Source organism: Sesamum indicum, linkage group LG3, assembly GCF_000512975.1.
Source record: "Sesamum indicum cultivar Zhongzhi No. 13 linkage group LG3, S_indicum_v1.0, whole genome shotgun sequence".
Lineage (NCBI taxonomy): Eukaryota > Viridiplantae > Streptophyta > Magnoliopsida > Lamiales > Pedaliaceae > Sesamum > Sesamum indicum.
Window position 1 is genome coordinate 18348106 of NC_026147.1, and position 18088 is coordinate 18366193.

The window sequence follows — 18088 nt, forward strand, 5'->3', positions numbered from 1 at the left end:
TTAACTTAAATTGTTGAAAACAATGATCTGGATCAGATGGTTGATCTGTAGGATTAAGTTTTACTACCATTTATAGTAGTTAATTCATAAACACTATGGACTGATGAAACGCTTACTGTCGCACCATGGAGAACTTGACGAGGCCCTTTACAGTGCAAGATGATGGGGGCTTGTTCAGACAGCATAAATCAACTATCAGTTAATTCGAAATTAAAGTATATCATGACGGAAAAAGGAGGGGTAAAGTTTAACATCCCATAAAGGTTCAACGAGTATAAAGACTCAAGCACAAGCGATGTTACCTAATACAGCATTCGGTTGGAAAGGATGTAGACATTCTCATCAACATAGTAAATATGTTCACAAGCCATTTGATTGTACTAATCTACTTCCATTTGGTAAGGTTTTAATTACATGCCACTGTTCATCAGGATTCAGCCAAGATCAGGAACTGTGAAATGCTCTTCATCAACATCTGGAACATCAATCCTAGGCTTCTTGTGAGCTGTGCAGAACTTGGTTGGTCTGTAAGAAGTGATGTTGCTGGACTGAGACAGCGGTAGCTGAGGTACTTCTGCTGCAGCTAAACTCTCCTGTGATATTTGTTCGTCAAACAGATTAGTGTCTGTCAACCACTCAAGCTCACTAAACTCGAGTTGCTCCTTCTGCATGGTGTGAAAAATATTATTTATTACGAATGCATATACAAGAAATAGAAGTGCAGAAATTAAACATCATTTCAATTTCTTGCATGGAAGCTTTCTTATGGAATACAATGGAGCTAACTTGGTACCATCATAGCGACAGGGGTGTTCACAATTTGGTAAACTCGGTACAGTATTCATTTTTCAATTTAAAGAAAAATCCATATTCAATTTGGTTTCAGGTTTTTTTTACTGATTATTATTTTTATATTTATTTTTGTGTATTCGTATTCTTATATTTATTAATTGCTTTGCATCATTTTCATTAATATACTTATCAAACTTTAAAAGTAAAGAGTATAATTATAACTTCTAGTATTTAATTATTTTAATTTATTTGACCAAAATACGGGAAAAGGCTCAATTATTGTCAAACCGACTAATTCTGTTCTATATTTGGTATAACATTTTGGCATATCGAACTTTCAGTTAGTAGAAATTTCAATTCCGTTTTACCGAATAAACACCATTACATATCGATGCAATTTCTTGTCAAAACTTCCTTGTGGGAAATCAAAGAGGCTTGAACTATCGTGGTGACCTCTTCCATATGCATGAACTATCGTGGTAGTTGAGAAAGGAGACTGGCATTCACAATGCACAAACACGCAATCTCATGCGTGCGTGCACACACAGAGACACACACACATGCACAGAGATCGTTATATGATATTCTCAAATTGCATGACCGATCAAATAGGGTAGATGCAAGGATGCTGGAGCATTCCCATGTCTGGCAACTTCATTTATAGAGAATTCAATTGCAGCCTATATCTAAGCTTCCGCATAAAGTCTGACTAAATTACGATTTCTATTCCACATATATATAGCAGAGTCTTAAGAACAAGAAGTGCCCCATCACAAGGTTCTGATATAAACGTTGGGCCAAATAGAACATGCTTGATATAGTGATGGATCAATTGTCATTGATTAGATAAAAAAATTTGATGATCAATACTATGCAACTTATTCTTTTCTTGCAAACATATAAATAAAATATGGCTGAAATACCTTACTCTTGACAAGATCAGACACTTTCATAAAATTAATCATTTTAATGAAGACATCTACATGTTAACTTTCTTACCTTGTCAGAGGATTCATAATCTGAGAATTGTAGCAACTCATCAGCGCCCCAAGATGGTGAGGTGATACCTGAAGCATGCTGAATGGGATCTTCCCGACCAGTCTGTTGTGAATTGGATGCAGACCTTGGCTCCATCTGGCTTTTTGAACTTTCCTTGTTACAAGTGGAGGTCAAAGCTACTCGTATTCCGGTAGCTAAATATCTCTGGTGCTTTGCAGCAAAACTGTTAGCTGAATGAATTGGCTGGTCACAGTCCTTGCAAAAGAGCGCTCTGTCCTCAACGCAGAAGATGAAGGCTGCCTTGTCCTAGAAATTGAATCAGCACGAAAACTTAAAAGTTCATAACAGAAAAGGCATCTTCAAGGGTAAAAAAAGAGTTATTTTTGCATCAACAATATTTCTGTACTCATTGTGGCAAAGTTGTTTCCTGTGCGAGTATCAGACTTCTTGCCATGTTCCAGGAGAGAAATCAACAATTAAACACAACTCTTTCAAGCAAGACATATGCCCCTAAAGATAAGTCCAAGTCAAACAATGGAAGCACCGAAGATGGTGATGTCTCAACGTCAAAATCCCCTCATTTAGGTGTTCTAGTTTTTCATCATTGTGTACTATGTAGCAGCTAATATTCATGTAATGTGGGCGTTCTAAAGAGGTGCAGCATTCTAACTTGGACTGTGACATGCTATGCAGTAGAGTGTTTAAAAGTCATTAGTTCCTCATTTAGAGTTTCCGGAAATTATAGTCTAATTTCTATGTACCCAAAGAAAACTTTCAGCTATTATTTGATAGCATGCCTCAACTTCAATTACCAAAAAATGACGTCTCTGATGTTAGCTTATGTTTTATCGCATAATATATGTAACAAAAACTCCTTGTTAAAACTTATTATTAGAAAAAAATAATTATTTACCATATGATTGTTGAATTGCAGCTCTATTATATGCTGCATTTCTTATTGAATTAGCAACAAAAGCAAAAAAAGATCGACTTGCATTAGCAAAAACTTATTACCTGAGAAACAACAGTATAGCAGTGAGAATCATCTCAAATTTCAAGAATTGAAGCAACTAAGCTTCTTCTCAACAACAAAACTCCACTCTGTAGTTTCTGAATAACAATTGAGGCTAGAATCAACGGTTGTCAAGAGAAAACTCTGCATAAAAGTGCAATTTCTCTTTATTTTCATCTGATTTTCCGAAATACGGATTGAGGCCTAGAGTCAACGATTTTCAAGATAAAGATGCCCAGAAAGAGCAATTTCCTCTCACCACAACACATAAAATTGTGGTGGAATAATTTAAAAAAAAAAAAAAGAAATATTAGTCTGATCCAAGATATCATCATATGCAGCTAATCGGACTTCATAATTTCTTTCTTCACTCCCATATTACACAAGGATCACTGTATATCCAAACAAGCAAAACCTTACAAACTTATGAAAATTCAAGAGTACAATCTCCTTCACCAACTATACACAACCCACATGAATAAACGAAAGAACAAAACACTGAAGAAAAGCAAACAAGAAGGATCACATACTCTGCATATATCACACCGTGGTAGTTTGTTGGAAAGGCATTCAAGAAGCAGCCTCTGATGTTTGCTCGCAAGCTTGTTGGCAGCGTGCACTTCCACATCGCATTTCTCGCACAATGCAGCCTCATCGGCGCAGCAAATTACCGTTGCCTGGGCCTTCTCACACATATCACACTGTATCTTCATCTTCTTTATGTGAGAGAAGCAAAAATAAAAAAAGTCAACAGCCCTCTTCGCAATTTGATCTTCCAACCAAAAGATAAGCCGGAAAAACCAAAATCAGATAAACTAGGCCGAGAATACCAGAAAATTAGGTGAAGGGTACCTATCAAAAGGACTTCTTTCTCAATCCTAGAAATAATATCTGCTGGAGAACCTTTGATGGTGTTTGGAGTTGAAAGCGACAACCATGTGCGTCCAAGAACTGAATTTTCTTTAATGAAAAATTAGACGGAAAAAAGTACTGGACAGTAACACCAAGCGGGAGAAGAAGAAGAAGAATCCGGGAAGGAAAGGAGAAGATACGGATCAGGATTTGTGCAACAAATTCTGGGACGAGGTTGCCAAAGCCCAATATGTGGCTGTTGGAACGAGTACCTTTACTACTGGCCATCAATTACTTGTTATTTGAGTCAACTAGCTGACGTGGCGTGTCGTGACGTATGCATTATAATTTAAATCATATTATAAATAAAAATAGAATATATGAATTAAATTAATTTTAAATTTAAAGAGTCGAATAAATTAATTTTCTTGTAAATTAAAGAATATTTTTAAAATTATAAAAAATTGGTATAGTAGTGTTCAAATTGTCAATTTAAATTTATAATATTTTTTTTATAAAAATATAATTTTAGTTTTAGATGATATTGAAATATAATTTTTTAATATATATTATATAAAAATAAGCTTAATCAATATTTTAGTATATTTTTATATTTTTAAAAATAAATATTTATATAATACATATGATTTTAAATAAATATTTTAGTTATCTATATATTTATTAAATAAATAAATCAATCAAGTAATTTACTAAATTAAAATTAGAAATAGAAAAGAAAATATGTGATGTGAGAATTGAGTCAATTGAGTCTGACTATTGAAAATTGAGAACTCTCTCTCTCTAACTTTCTCTCTCTCGCGGGCGCCGTAGTGAGTTAAAATTGCAAAGTCCAGAACTCCATCTTCACGTCCGCGAATCCACAGCACGCGCACACCTTCGCACCGACTCCACCATTAACAGGTGATTTCTCTGTTTAGATTGAGAAAGTCATATTTTTGTTGATGCATTCTCACCTGTTCTCGCGAGGTCGACTAACATGAGTCGAGCTTGAGCCTATTTTTTCGAACTCGAGCTCGGCTTGTTTGCACCCCTACACCGATCTCCTCACAAAGCAGCCTCCCATAATATTTCCATTTTTTTTAATTTTCTAATTTTGTCTTTAATTGAAACGTCCCCATATAAGATATTATTATTAATTTGTTTAGTTTGTCTAAATACTGATGACTTGATGCTGATGCTACCAAGTGGACAGAATCCAGAGGAGCTGTAATAGAGACTTCCCGGAAGTCTCAGTTTTCAGTTTACAGTTTCAGCTCACAAATTTCTTCCGGATCTCATAGCACCTCAGGAGCAACTTCGCCCAATTATTCTCCGTGAGCCTTTGAATTCATCAGGTCTGCAAAAATATTCAGTTGCATTTCCGTATGCTATGTTCACGAAGACTTTTTGTATGGACCTTCGACCTATTCGATAAATTGCTTCACCATATGATTGTGCTTGCGTTTCCGTAAACCTAGACGCTATTCAATTCTAATTTTCGGAATGTTTTATGCTTTTGTATCGTAATGCTGCGAAGACTTTCAGTTTCACAGGCTTTGTCTGAAACTCGGAGATTCTTGAGACATGTACCTTTGCCACTATCGGAAGATTATCGACAACCAGCACATAGTGCTGTTCCTCTTAGTTGGTTTAATCACTGCAGCAAAATAGAGGCATGCCTTGTTTTGAAATTGAGTCGAACATTGCTAACCAACCCGAACTTTCGGTTTGGTAGAAATTCAAGTTCAACTATTGAATATTCAGTTCGATTGAGTTCATCACTATGGGACCAGATTCGTAGACAATTTTGCAGTTTAGGAGCTTTCGAATCGGAGAAAGCAACTGATACTGGTGGGAATAACAATGTGGATAAGGTCTATAAAACAGTGTTGGATTACTCAAATCCCGAGTATAAAATGGAGGGGGCTCTTGATAAACTAGGCATTGAACTGACAACTCCTTTGGTTGTAGAGGTGTTACACAGGCTTCGTTTTGAGGAGAAATTAGCATTCAGGTTCTTTAATTGGGCAGGACATCTAGAACATTATAATCATGAGCCTGAATCGTATAATAAGATGATTGACATTCTGTCTAGTACCAAGTACAAGGTCAAGCAGTTTCGTATCATCTGTGATCTTCTTGATTACATGAAAAGGAGCAAGAAAAATTCTGTTCCCATAGAGGTGTTGTTGACCATTCTAAGACAGTATACAGAGAAGCACTTGACGCATCTTCAAAAATTTGCAAAGAAGAAGAAGATAAGAGTAAAGACACAACCTGAGATAAATGCATTTAATTTAATGTTGGATGCTTTGTGCAAGTGTTGTCTTGTTGAGGATGCTGAGGCGATGTTTCAGAGGGTGAAAAGCAAAATCAGGCCAAATTCTGATACATATAATATTCTGTTCTTTGGATGGTGCAGGGTCAGAAACCCGACTAGAGGTATGTGTGTGCTGGAAGATATGATGAAGATGGGTCATACACCTGAAAATTTCACATATAACACTGCCATTGATACCTTCTGCAAAGCAGGGATGTTGACAGAGGCTGCTGAACTTTTAGAGTTTATGAAAACCAAGGGCTCAACAATGTCTTCCCCGACAGCAAAAACTTATGCAATTATGATAGTAGCACTTGTCCAGAATGATAGAATGGATGAATGCTTTAAAATCGTGGCTGATATGATAGATAGTGGATGCCTTCCTGATGTGTCAACATACAAAGAACTAATCGAGGGCATGTGCTCATGTGGAAAGATTGAAGCAGCTTATAAATTTTTGCAAGAGATGGGACGGACAGGCTATCCTCCTGATATTGTCACTTACAACTGTTTTCTCAAGGTTCTTTGTGACAATAAGGATAGTGATGAAGCACTTAAACTTTACCAGAAAATGATTGATGTCGGTTGTATGCCCAGTATGCATACATACAATATTCTGATTTCAATGTTTTTTAGGATTGGTGATCCTGAAGGTGCCTTTGAGACTTGGAATGAGATGGATAGAAGGGGTTGTTCACGTGATACTGATACTTATTGTGTGATGATTGAAGGGCTCTTTGGATGCAGTAATACTAGAGATGCAATATATCTTCTGGAACAAGTAATAGACAGGGGGATGAAATTTCCATATAAGAAATTTGATACCTTTTTGATGCAGCTCTCTGCAGTTGGTGATCTCCAATCCATCCATAGATTATCCGAGCATATGAGGAAATTCTACAACCCTGCTATGGCACGTCGTTTTGCATTAAATCAGAAGCGTAAAAGTATGAGCTTGAGGGGGAAGTGAGTAGAATGTAGTTGGAATGTTATCAAATTGGCTTAACTGCCCATCACTCATTCTACTCTGGAATATTTATATACAAAATCTAAATGCATCCACAAACTTGCAATTTCCTGCAAATGCTTAATCTTGATTCTTCAGCTGCATGCGGTGGTCAGCCCTCAAGATAACAAGATGGGCTTAAGATATTCCTCTACTGCTTATTTCATGACCCTTTAATAGCGGAAAGTTGGGGCTCTAGAAGGAAACTAGAGCATTTCATGTTGCTGCATATGCTCAAGTCATCATCTCAGCAGCGAAAATCAATGTGAAGGAGGGGCAGTGGTCAGCGTTCACCTACCAACAATCAGAGAATGGTAAAGAAAACCTTTGTAGTTAGTATTGATGAGAAAGTCGGGAATATTTACTTAATAGATCGAACATTTTGACCAGTTAATTGCTAAGTCTTTGAGGTTAGGTTCAGAATACTTGTCATCTTCTTGCCAGTTAAATTTGGAATGCCTGACGGATAGCATCTTGTCTATTGTATTCTGCCTATCCACTTTCCTAACCATGCCATGCCACACAAAGTTCAATTCAACTGTCTTGTGCGTTTATTTAGCAAATCAATTGGTAGCCACAACTTGCCCCGCAAATATGAGGCATTATTATTTGATCTCCTACCATTTGCTTTCGTCAGTAAACTGCTGCTTCTGTATTCAATTTTGTACATTGCCAAAGGTTGTAATGTGACTGAACTATAAAAATCTATACTATATATAATTGAAGAATACACTATCGGTGTCTTTAATATTTTGGTATGTTAATTTTTTATTTTTGAAATTATATAATTATTTTTAACTTTCCCACTCATCATGATTTTTCATAACTACCTTTTGGTAGTTTGTTTTTTGCTCATTCAGTTTTAGCTTATACATACTATTGTATATGTATTTTAGGTAATTTCTAACTCTATAAAGGATAAATAAATAATATAATCTAAAAAGTATCTTCTTTTTTCATATTATATAAAAATTATGCAGAGACATAAAATGTGGCACGAGTTTTAGTTGTATAAGAATACAGAGTATGAGACAACAAAAAACTTTGTATAAGAATACAGAGTATGAGACAGTTTTTTGTTGTTTCTTGGAGTCTAATACAAAGCGTGAACGGGGACAAGACTTCTATATATATTTAGAATGAGCTTGGAATTTTGATTTGGATTTCATTTAGAAAGAACAGTTGTTAAAGAGTATAACTTACATCAACACATTATCTCAATTTTACAAAATTTTCATTTTTTTTTCATATATAAATGTTTTTTCGTCTATTTTTTCTGCTGGTAAAAACATCACATGGATCATTGTACATGTGATATTTTAGTAGAAAAATCGAACGAAAACGATCATATGTAGCAAAATGCAAATTTCACAAAGTTAATATAATAAATTAATAAAATAAATAAATAAATAAAGTGACAAAGTGTAATAAGTTGTAGTTTAGCCATAGTAAATAATGGCATGTTTACATCATTTTCTATATAACAATAATTAGTATCATTTGTCAAGTATTAGAAAAATCAGATTGGATGATGTGTACAACTTATTTCATAATGCTGTCAAAAATTGTTTTAAATAAATAAATTGTAAAAGAAACTATGTCATTTATTAGTTAGTTGAAGAATAAGTCGATATCACTAAATTTTTCAATCATCGTGGTATAAATCTACCTTCATGGCAATCCTGCAACCACGACTCTGCCATTTTATACACCATATCAAACCCTTATCCAAAATTCATCTTTGAGTGTAAGCAACCAAAATATGTGAAAATTGCTATCGCTTTCGCATTTGTCACTATTGTTTGTATTAAAAAAATACAGAACCATGAATGTTATTGGTATGTAAAACTATTGATATCCTTTATTGAGTGATTGTATAATTTTTCTTGGCATTGCTACTCTAAAATGTAAAAAGAACGGCGGGATAAAAGTTAGGGGTTGGAGACCCATACTTGAACTCATGCAAATTAGACCCATCAGCCCCTATCCAAAACACAACTGAAGATAACCCCAAGATTCCTAATAAATTAGTAGATAGACAATTTATGAACAGAGTAAATGTGTTTGAAAATGGAGATACAGTTAATCCAATACTTAATACATGACCAATTCCAGATACACAACAACTTCATTGAGATGATGTTGAAAACAAGGATTGGATCTCTGGCATAGAATATAAATCCTGGTTGACCTGCAATGCAAAAAAATATGAATCCCCTATGGATGTATATATAAGATTTGAATATGAATGGAAATTCAGAAAATGCTTCAGCCCACAAGCATTGTAATGAGGGGAAGTTTTATGTTTTACCCACTTGGTACTGGATGTATGTGGTCGTTAGCTAGCGGTCCACAACCAATAGTGTGATGAGATGCAACAGGGAAGAAATTATTGTAGTGTACTAGACAGAAAACTAAGACACGAGATGAAGGGCAGGAAAACTAGGATAAAATTGAAAAAATAGGCTATTGAGAAAAGACGGAACTAAAAGATACCGAATGGTGGGTAGTTATTAAGTGTGATTAGCAAACTGAAATGCTTAGTGGACTTTCAATAAGACAAGAAATCAGGAAAGTATCATCTGAAGCTTGCAGCTGTATAACATATGCATCACGAAAAGTGAAGGTTAAAACTGGTTGTATGCGTGTGGAAACAAGCCATATGTACCAAAAAAAGCAACCTCCTTCCTAAAAGAAACCAATCAAAAAAAAACACCAGATCCCCTTCTTCAAGCAAAAGCCAAAAAGAGACTACCTTTTTCAGCTTCTTTATGTTTCATGGTCATTCACTTTAGAAGATTCCTTCCCTCTCCATATTGCTAGTACTTCATCTGTTCTGAATCTTTGGGTAAAAGTAGATTCCTCTAGTGGTGTTGTCATGCCATGGGCATATGCAAGGAGCCCTGTGTAAGCAATCATTGCTCCATTATCAATGCAATATCTGTCATCAGTTGCAAATAACTTCCCACCCCTCTCAGAACACATAATGCGCATCATCTCCTGTAAGCGCTCGTTGCATCCTACACCGCCAACAATTAGAACGTCCTTCTTGTCACAATGTGCCATAGCTCTCTCCGTAATCTCAACAAGCATTGCAAACAAAGTTTCCTGGAAAATTCACGATATATACAGTCTGCTTTTTGACATAACAAGACAGCCAAACGAGATGATCCATTTGCTTGAGATTATCAAACACTTACCTGCAGAGAATAACATAAATCTGCAGGGGTGCATTCATTATTTTTAAGCTTCTCTTCCGCGGTTGCTTCGATATAGCTCAATATCCCACTAAAAGACACATCCATTCCTTTCACCACATATGGAAGGTCTATAAACTGTTCTCCTTTCTTTGCAAGCTGTCAGGAAGTCAAAGGAATCAGGTCTGACTGACAAGGAATTACTTTTTATCATATGCAATCAGAATTGGAATAGGAAAACAGATGAATCAGCTAGAATATAGTCCATCCAAAAGGATACTCATTTAACTAAAATCAAATTGTTAGTATGAAATACAGTCACGTCAGTCCCAAAGCAACTTGATTCACGCATCAATAAAAGCTTCAACCTTTTATCTTAAAGAAACAAGGCAGTTGAACCAAGCAGAGCAGAATGGAAACAAATACAGCAGACATACCAAGCAAAAGTAGGAGCGTGGATTTTAACTTTAAAATTTCAGTAACTAATAGGTATATTCTGGTTGCTCAAAAGCCTAATGAACAATGACAACATAATGCAATTGCTCGATGAACCAACTTTTTAATTGCCATTACAAAAAATACCTGCTCAATGTTGTATCCAGGACTGGGGTCATTAGACAGAGTGAGAACTCGTGCAAATCTGTCCAAGCAATTTCCAACAGCAATATCTATTGTCTCCCCAAAAATACGGTATCGGCCCTCACTGTACGCAATTACCTGAGTATTTCCCCCACTAACATACAACACAACAGGATCATCAGCCCCAGTAACTATTCTCCCCATTTCAATATGCGCTACACAGTGATTAACTGCAACAATTGGCTTCTTCCAAATTTGGGATAGAACACGTATCACTACAGCTGATACCTGCAAGGAAACACCTCCATATAACCTTTGTTCATAGTCATGTCGTATACCGAAAAAAACAATCTCATTTCCTCAATGTATTGTGGACATTGTGAACAATGAATTCATTAACATCAATGGTTTACAAGTTTGTACAGCACACGTCACACCTCAAATATGGAAAGTTTCTAGTACGAGCTACTGATTATAGCATAGCATACAGATATTTTCATGCCGTGTCCAATTGTCGATGTAATTGTAAAAATCCTAAGGCACAATGAATGATTAACCAATCTAATTTAACTAAAAAGATTCTGACACTTAGGAACTTCCAAATATTATGGGGAAACATTGAGCTGCACTTATACACATCATCCCATATCTTTTGTATATTCAGCAATTATATCTAAATGTTTGGCCATAATTATTTTCATGGTTTTCTCAAATATTCAGGTTTACACTGATTTCCAGTGCACAGGGAAAAAAGAAATTACTAAAGGAGAAAGAAAATAGAAATGATCCACCATTACAAGGATGGTGGCTTAAGCACAACCTTCAGAGTTCAGGCAAAAGTTCATGGGTGTTCTATTAATGTAATAGATGTTATACTTCCGTGAAGTAAAGACAAGTAACAAAGAATTCAAAGCACATAGGAAAATTACTTGTTCAGAGTATAGCACCAGGTCATTGGATGGGAAACAGAAAAAATTAAAGTTGTACCTATTATTTTACATATTGGTCCTTGGAAAACAAATAAATTATTAATTGAAAAGTATCTGCATGGGGATTGATATCCTACTCAAGTGACAAAAAAGCTTGCTGCCTTGCAATTGTATTTGAGCATTGCAGAAATATCCAAGCAAAACGACATAGCTAGCAAAAATTGAATCGCAAACTAGTCGTAATTCTTAAATACAAATACCAATGCACTGTGGTGCACAAACCATAGCCCAAAATGCATCTGGTCATTCATGTAACTATCCCCATCCACATCCACATCCACATCCAATCCTTCAAGCTAACTTAGTTATTTACATGCAACTCAACATCAGCAACGTTACAGTACTACTGGTAAGTGACGCAACCTATTCAAGTTGATATTCCACCTAAATGATACAACCTCAACAGTATAACGTCCAAAACCACAACTTTGCTGCTTAAAAAAATATAGAGACACACAAACACCCAATAAGTAGCTAATTAAGCAAATAACTCTAATCAAACATCAGTATTTTCCGCAAATAACAGAGTTGGTACCTGGAGTGGGGCGCCCATGCCAGGTCCCTTGGTGTAACAGAGGCAGTCAACGTCTTGGGGCGTAATCTTAGCCTCTTCCAGCGCTAACTTTACGAGAGGCAGCACATACTGGAGGTGGTGCTGAGCGGTTTCTCTGGGGAGAAAGCCTTGGCCCGGTGGAGTGATGTAAGTGTGTCGTGGGTTAGACAGAATGCTGCCGTCCAATGTTACCACCCCAACCCCAATTTTGTTGGCAGAGCCCTCGAAACCTAAGGCTATCAGCCTTTTCTTCTCCGCCATAACCGCTTCTGTGAGAGATGGAGAGTGTGTGTGCGGGGTTCTAGGGTTTTGGGAGAATACAGGGCACAACTCCGTATGCGCTGCGTACCAGTATTATCATCACAATACGATTCGGATACTTAATTGAAGTATAAATTAGATTTTGTCGTTGGAATTATATTCAAATTTTTTTTCCGTTTCATCTTAATTTTGAAAATTTTGTATTTTAGCATATATGACCTTATTTTTTATTTTCATGTCAAAAAAACATTTCATATTCTGCATGCGTAAAAAATATTACTTCACATGATCATTAAATATCACATGTACATTGTACGTAATATTTTTTTGATAAAAAACAGTTATAAATGGCAAAGTGCAAAATTTCATAAAATCGAAAGCATAAATTGATACAAAAAGAATAATAAATACTAAAATATAAAAATAGTCATAATTCGAAAGACAAAATATAATTAACCCTTAATTGATTCAAATAGAAAATTCAAAACTACACTTAAAATGAGGTATATTACTTATAAAATACATTTTGTCAACTGAACTATAATCGTTTTTGTAATTTGTCACTTAATTTTTTTTATTGCACTCTACCATAATGAATTTTTCACCACATATGCACATTACTGGTATTTATAAGGGCAAAATTGTCATTACTCTCCCTCCCCTTTGGGGCTCAAGACACACCGTAGGCGCACGTTAAAAAATGACAAGTTTGCCCTTTAAGCAATACTCGGTATTGTGCATATAGGCATCTTATGATGAAAAAGTGGACTGAGATAGTAAGATGAAAAAAATTGTACTTTTGTATGACAAAGTACAATAAAAAATATTTTAGACGACAAAGTGCAAAAACAATCATAGTTCAGAAGCCAAAATGTGTTTTACCCTTCTTTTTTTTATATTTGGTTTTAAATATTAACTTTTATATTGAATGTATATTTGTAAATAAATTGTATTTTTAATATAATACTAATCCCATACTTAGAGGATTAAGAATCATTATGAGAATAAGTATCTATAAATCTAAATAGTCTATATCTATACTATATATAATTGAAGAAGCTGCGAATTGATGTCTCAACTATTTTGGTATGTTATTTTTAATATTTAATTAATTTATTAATTAACTTTCCACTCCCCAATTTTCTTTCAATAGTTATTCTTCTTTTTTTAATTTCCATCCATTTTTTTTGTCACTATTTTTTATAAATTTAATATTAACTTACTATTCTATACATACTTCATTAAATAATAAAATTTTATAATATTTTATTTTAAAGAAATTGCATGCACACAGAGTGTATCACAAATTACTTATTCTTATTATAACTGAAGAGCACATCTTTAATGTCTCAAGTCTTTTTAATAATGAATCACAGGGTAGGTGAATTTATTTATTCACTGGTGTAGGATCACTTTGTCCAAAATTTGGAAAAATAGTATTTTTGATCTTATAAGTCAGGCCTCTCTTACTTTTGGTCCCATTCATTATGAGATTAATATTTTTAGTCCCGTAATTTATAGACGTTAGCACTTTTAGTTCTTATCCGCTTTTCCGTCTATAATTTAAAAGTGTGGGATACATAGCTGTTGAGTATTTTTGGTTAGAAAAAAAATCAACACGTTTTCCAACTTGGGGACCACTTTTAAGAAAAAATATAACTACAAATGATAGAAAAAAAAAATCATGAAGGAAATTAGGGGGGAAGGGGGAGTTCTCTCTTTTCTCAATTTCTTTTTACATTTCTTCAAATATGTTTTTTATTTTTTAAAAAATTTTAGCAGAATAAAATAGTAATATCCACTTTATTATCTAAGGGCTTTATATATTTTTTTAATTTGAAGAAAGTATTTATAATTTTTTAAATGAGAAGTATTTATAATTATGTCAAATTTGAAAATAATTCACTGTACTTATCATTATATTAAACTTTAAGGGGGCTAAATGTGATTTGCCGTGGGTAGAAAATATTTTTGCTTTTCTACTTGGAGTAGAGTAGACTAATATCAATCTTCGAGCAGTAAAAATTGCAGGACAGGCCAGGCAACTCTCTGCCCAGTTTTCACATTCTTCTTGTCTTGGACTTTCTCTTGGTCTTCAACGGTGAAATCTTCTCATTACCCAGAAACAAGAAACCAAGAAAAGATGAAACGAAGAAGAATGGATAGGAGAAAGAGAAGGCGAAAAGAAACCGGTCCAATAGCTCTTTTGGCTCCCCGACAGGGGGACTACTAGTTCTTCCTTCTTCCGTCCAAAATGGAAATTCTAACAATGGATTGCCAAGAAACGATGACTGAGAAAATGTTGCTAGCTGACCAGTAGATGGTATTCTACCAGATAAATATGGATTGTAGGAGATGTTAAATTTATATAGCTCGGTTAAGCTTGACAGGCTTCCAGGTAATTCCCCCGAGAAATTGTTATATGACAGATCCAGGATTCGCAAGCGTTTCAGCGTCCCGATTTCTTCTGGTATCTCACCAGAAAACATGTTCTTCGATACTTGTAGCGCTAACAGTGGCAGCGAACCAATCTGTGGAGGGAGCTGACCGTAAAAAGCATTGTCATCGAGATGTAACATGCCCAAGTTCTGCATCTTGCTGATTTCAGGTGGGAGTCCACCTGACAATTTGTTGCCTCTTAGTTGAAGGTAACCGGGGCCGGATTTCTCCTGAGGAGTGCACAGGGGGAATGACAGGCATCCTTTTAGCAAGAAATCCCACTTGATTTCACACCTTCGACCTGCAAAACGCGTAAATGAGGACAATGGGGAGTCCGTTGTGGGGATCCATCTCCTCAGGTTCGTGCATTGGCTGAATCCAGAGGCTGTCTGACCGACCTGATTCAGTAGGATTAATTGTGCTGTTGCGTTGCTGCCAACGTTGAAGAATTCAGGTGGAATGGCCCCTGAGAGTTGGTTGTTTGCAAGATTTAACCATAACAGGCTGCTACAGTTGCCTAATTCTGCAGGGATTTCACCTGTTAGAGAATTGTTTGCAAACATTAACCACAAAATCGAGCTTAACTTTCTGAAACTTGATGGGATTGATCCACTAAGATTATTGAAAGAGAGATCGAGAGCTTGGAGTCTTGACAGGTTTCCATATCCATGAGGTATACTTCCAGTAAACTGATTGTCAGCCAGAACCAACATCTTCAAGTTTGACATTTGAGAAATTTCTACTGGTAATGGACCGGAGAAATCATTGTCACTTAAGTCCAATTCAGATATATTCTGTAACTCAAGAATTCCAGATGAAAGTAAGCCTCCAGTGTATGAATTTCCATTCAAAACAAGAGAATTTACTTGATGGAGTCGGCCGAAAACTTCTTGAACATTTCCTCCAAATTCGTTCCTGCTTAGATCCAATAAGGACAAGTTGCTCATCTCCACCAGAGACTCTGGGACATCCCTAGAGAAACTATTTTCACCTAGCAAAAGCGACTGGAGGCTCGAAAGGGATCCAACTTCAGGAGGGATTTCCCCAGAGAACTTGTTTCCATACAGGTCCAAACTCACCAAATCCTTGCAGTTGGAAATTTCTTTCGGGATCTGTCCAATGAAGAAATTATCTGATAAGTCTAAACGTCGTAAGCTGCAGTTTTCACTGAAAAACCAACCAGGAATTTCACCACCTAAATTGTTCGTAGGTACCGAAAACTCAAGCAACCGGTCAAACTGAAACGACAAATTCCCACTAAAGTTGTTTCCTCCCAGATCAAGAGAGTGTAAGTTTCGGTAGAGGTTGAACAAGTCATCAACCGGACCACTTAAATTATTCGATGACAGCTTCAAGACCACCAAATTTCTGAATGATCTAGCAGGAAACATTAACCGAAGACTGCCCTGGATTCTATTATTGGACAGATCAAGAAGTTCCAGGTTGTCGAATCCAGCAAGATTGAACTCACCTTCAATTATGTTATGTGATAGGTTGAGGGCTCTCAGGTTTCTGCATTTGCTTAAGTCATCAGGGATCGTCCCATGTATTATATTTGCTGAAAGGTTAAGGTGCTCCAGCTCAGGCAGTCCAGAGAAATTGCGAAACAACGGCCCCGGGATGTTTTTGTTGGAGAGATCTACTGCGGTAACACGGTTGCCTCTTGTGTTGCATGAAATTCCAGGCCAATTGCATGGAAATTCATCCGTTGAGTTCCACCCGGTGAATGGATTTTCATTCATCACAGGATTCCACGATAGTATATGAGCCTTAAGATTGAGTAGTACTTGTTTATCACTCTCTATGTCTCCACTCACAGTTTTGCCTACAAATTCAAGGCAAGAAAACATGAAACAAGATTACTGTCTGATTCAACTGTATTCATGCGGGAAAATCATCTTCTTTAAGCTGCTACTTAACCAGAAATCATACTAGTTTCTGATTATGAACTCGAACAAGCAGAAAGTTCTTTTGAGACCTGTATCAATAAAGCGTATTGAAGAACAAAATACAACAGATGAAGTGATGAATACCAGTTATTAGCCACGAGAACATGAAAATTGCAGCCAAGAAATGATGATCGGATGCTGTCGGGTTCATGGTTATGCAATCAAATAGTGCTTCTGTACTTGCTGTTCTCTTGCTTTCTGTTAAGTAGACGACTCTTTCTTGCTAACAAAATTTGGATGTACTAAAATGAAAAATCAAGATTTCAAGCAAAGTTGGAATCTTGAATATTATTGAGAAATATTAATTAGAAAGACTTCTGTTTTGGTTTGAATAAAAAGGCGATTCAAGATTGTAACTATATGAAAAAACAATGTAGCTAGAAGAGCAAGATTGCTGCAGGATGTAGATCCAATGATCACTATCTCTGACTTTTCTGGTTTGCTACAGAAATAACAATAATTGATGTTGAATGTGGACTGCACATTTCTTGTTTGACCAGTTAATGGAAAAAAATTGGCTGAATATGACTTTTCCTATACTCCTCCTGCCTATATAAAAGAATGTTATCATTCTACATGTTGCTACATATAAAAAGCAAGAAAAATAATTTCATAAAATAAATAAAGAGCATATAATTAGAATATTAGAAAGGTTCTAACCAGTCAAGAACTGAAAATTGTGGGACAAAATTTGATATTTGACAAGTATCGTCAAATTGGGAGGTTGCACTTCGTGTTCTTTGTTATTTGAAGGGTCATTCTAGTAAATGTATTCTCCTACGATATGATAATGCATTGCATCTCAATGTATATTGTGATTTGGATTGGGCGAGTTGTTCTTTTACAAGACGTTCTCTTACTGGTCATTTTATTCTTTGTGAGAACTTTCAGGTCTCTTGAAAACGAAAAAAGTGATGTACAGTTTCCCGCTCTTCTACTGAGGTTGAATTTTGTTGCTTGAGTCCTTATTGAACCGTGGAGGGGGGAAGTTGGGGGTGGGGTGTAGTAACGAGGAGAAAGGGGGAAGGTTCGGGATGCCCACGCCAGCAACGGGGAACGAGGGGCGGGCAATTGGGAAGGTGGGGGTTAGGCAGCAAGGATGGTGGATTGGGGGAGGGGCGCGACGAGCAAGGGGAGAAG

At 36.0% G+C, this 18088-nt stretch overlaps 4 protein-coding genes across 7 annotated transcripts; 1 reads left to right on the plus strand and 3 right to left on the minus strand.

The window, feature by feature from the left end:
- On the minus strand, window positions 202–3918 carry LOC105158748 (B-box zinc finger protein 24-like). 3 transcript variants are annotated; one of them, XM_011075591.2, is made up of 4 exons: window positions 3656–3918; window positions 3334–3516; window positions 1792–2097; window positions 202–665 (listed from the first exon to the last, which is right to left on the minus strand). In XM_011075591.2, the coding sequence occupies exons 2-4, from the start codon at window positions 3514–3516 to the stop codon at window positions 435–437; spliced, it is 720 nt and encodes a 239-aa protein (XP_011073893.1). In that variant the 5' UTR covers window positions 3656–3918; the 3' UTR covers window positions 202–434. The 3 variants fall into 3 exon arrangements, with proteins under 3 accessions (XP_011073893.1, XP_011073892.1, XP_011073894.1); XM_011075590.2 differs by having other exon boundaries at window positions 3334–3519; XM_011075592.2 differs by lacking the exon at window positions 3656–3918 and having other exon boundaries at window positions 202–593; window positions 3334–3627.
- LOC105158749 (pentatricopeptide repeat-containing protein At1g73400, mitochondrial) lies at window positions 4427–7219 on the plus strand. Of its 2 annotated transcripts, none has more exons than XM_020692821.1 (2): window positions 4427–4576; window positions 4862–7219. In XM_020692821.1, exon 2 carries the CDS (start codon window positions 5182–5184, stop codon window positions 6943–6945), a length of 1764 nt encoding a protein of 587 aa, XP_020548480.1. In that variant the 5' UTR covers window positions 4427–4576; window positions 4862–5181; the 3' UTR covers window positions 6946–7219. The 2 variants fall into 2 exon arrangements, with proteins under 2 accessions (XP_020548480.1, XP_020548479.1); XM_020692820.1 differs by having other exon boundaries at window positions 4869–7219.
- On the minus strand, window positions 8981–12667 carry LOC105158750 (probable tRNA N6-adenosine threonylcarbamoyltransferase). Its single transcript, XM_011075594.2, has 5 exons — window positions 12282–12667; window positions 10761–11045; window positions 10182–10337; window positions 9737–10089; window positions 8981–9172 (listed from the first exon to the last, which is right to left on the minus strand). The coding sequence occupies exons 1-4, from the start codon at window positions 12558–12560 to the stop codon at window positions 9751–9753; spliced, it is 1059 nt and encodes a 352-aa protein (XP_011073896.1). The 5' UTR covers window positions 12561–12667; the 3' UTR covers window positions 8981–9172; window positions 9737–9750.
- LOC105158999 (probable LRR receptor-like serine/threonine-protein kinase At1g74360) lies at window positions 14444–17325 on the minus strand. Its single transcript, XM_011075930.2, has 2 exons — window positions 17033–17325; window positions 14444–16824 (listed from the first exon to the last, which is right to left on the minus strand). Exons 1-2 carry the CDS (start codon window positions 17097–17099, stop codon window positions 14621–14623), a joined length of 2271 nt encoding a protein of 756 aa, XP_011074232.1. The 5' UTR covers window positions 17100–17325; the 3' UTR covers window positions 14444–14620.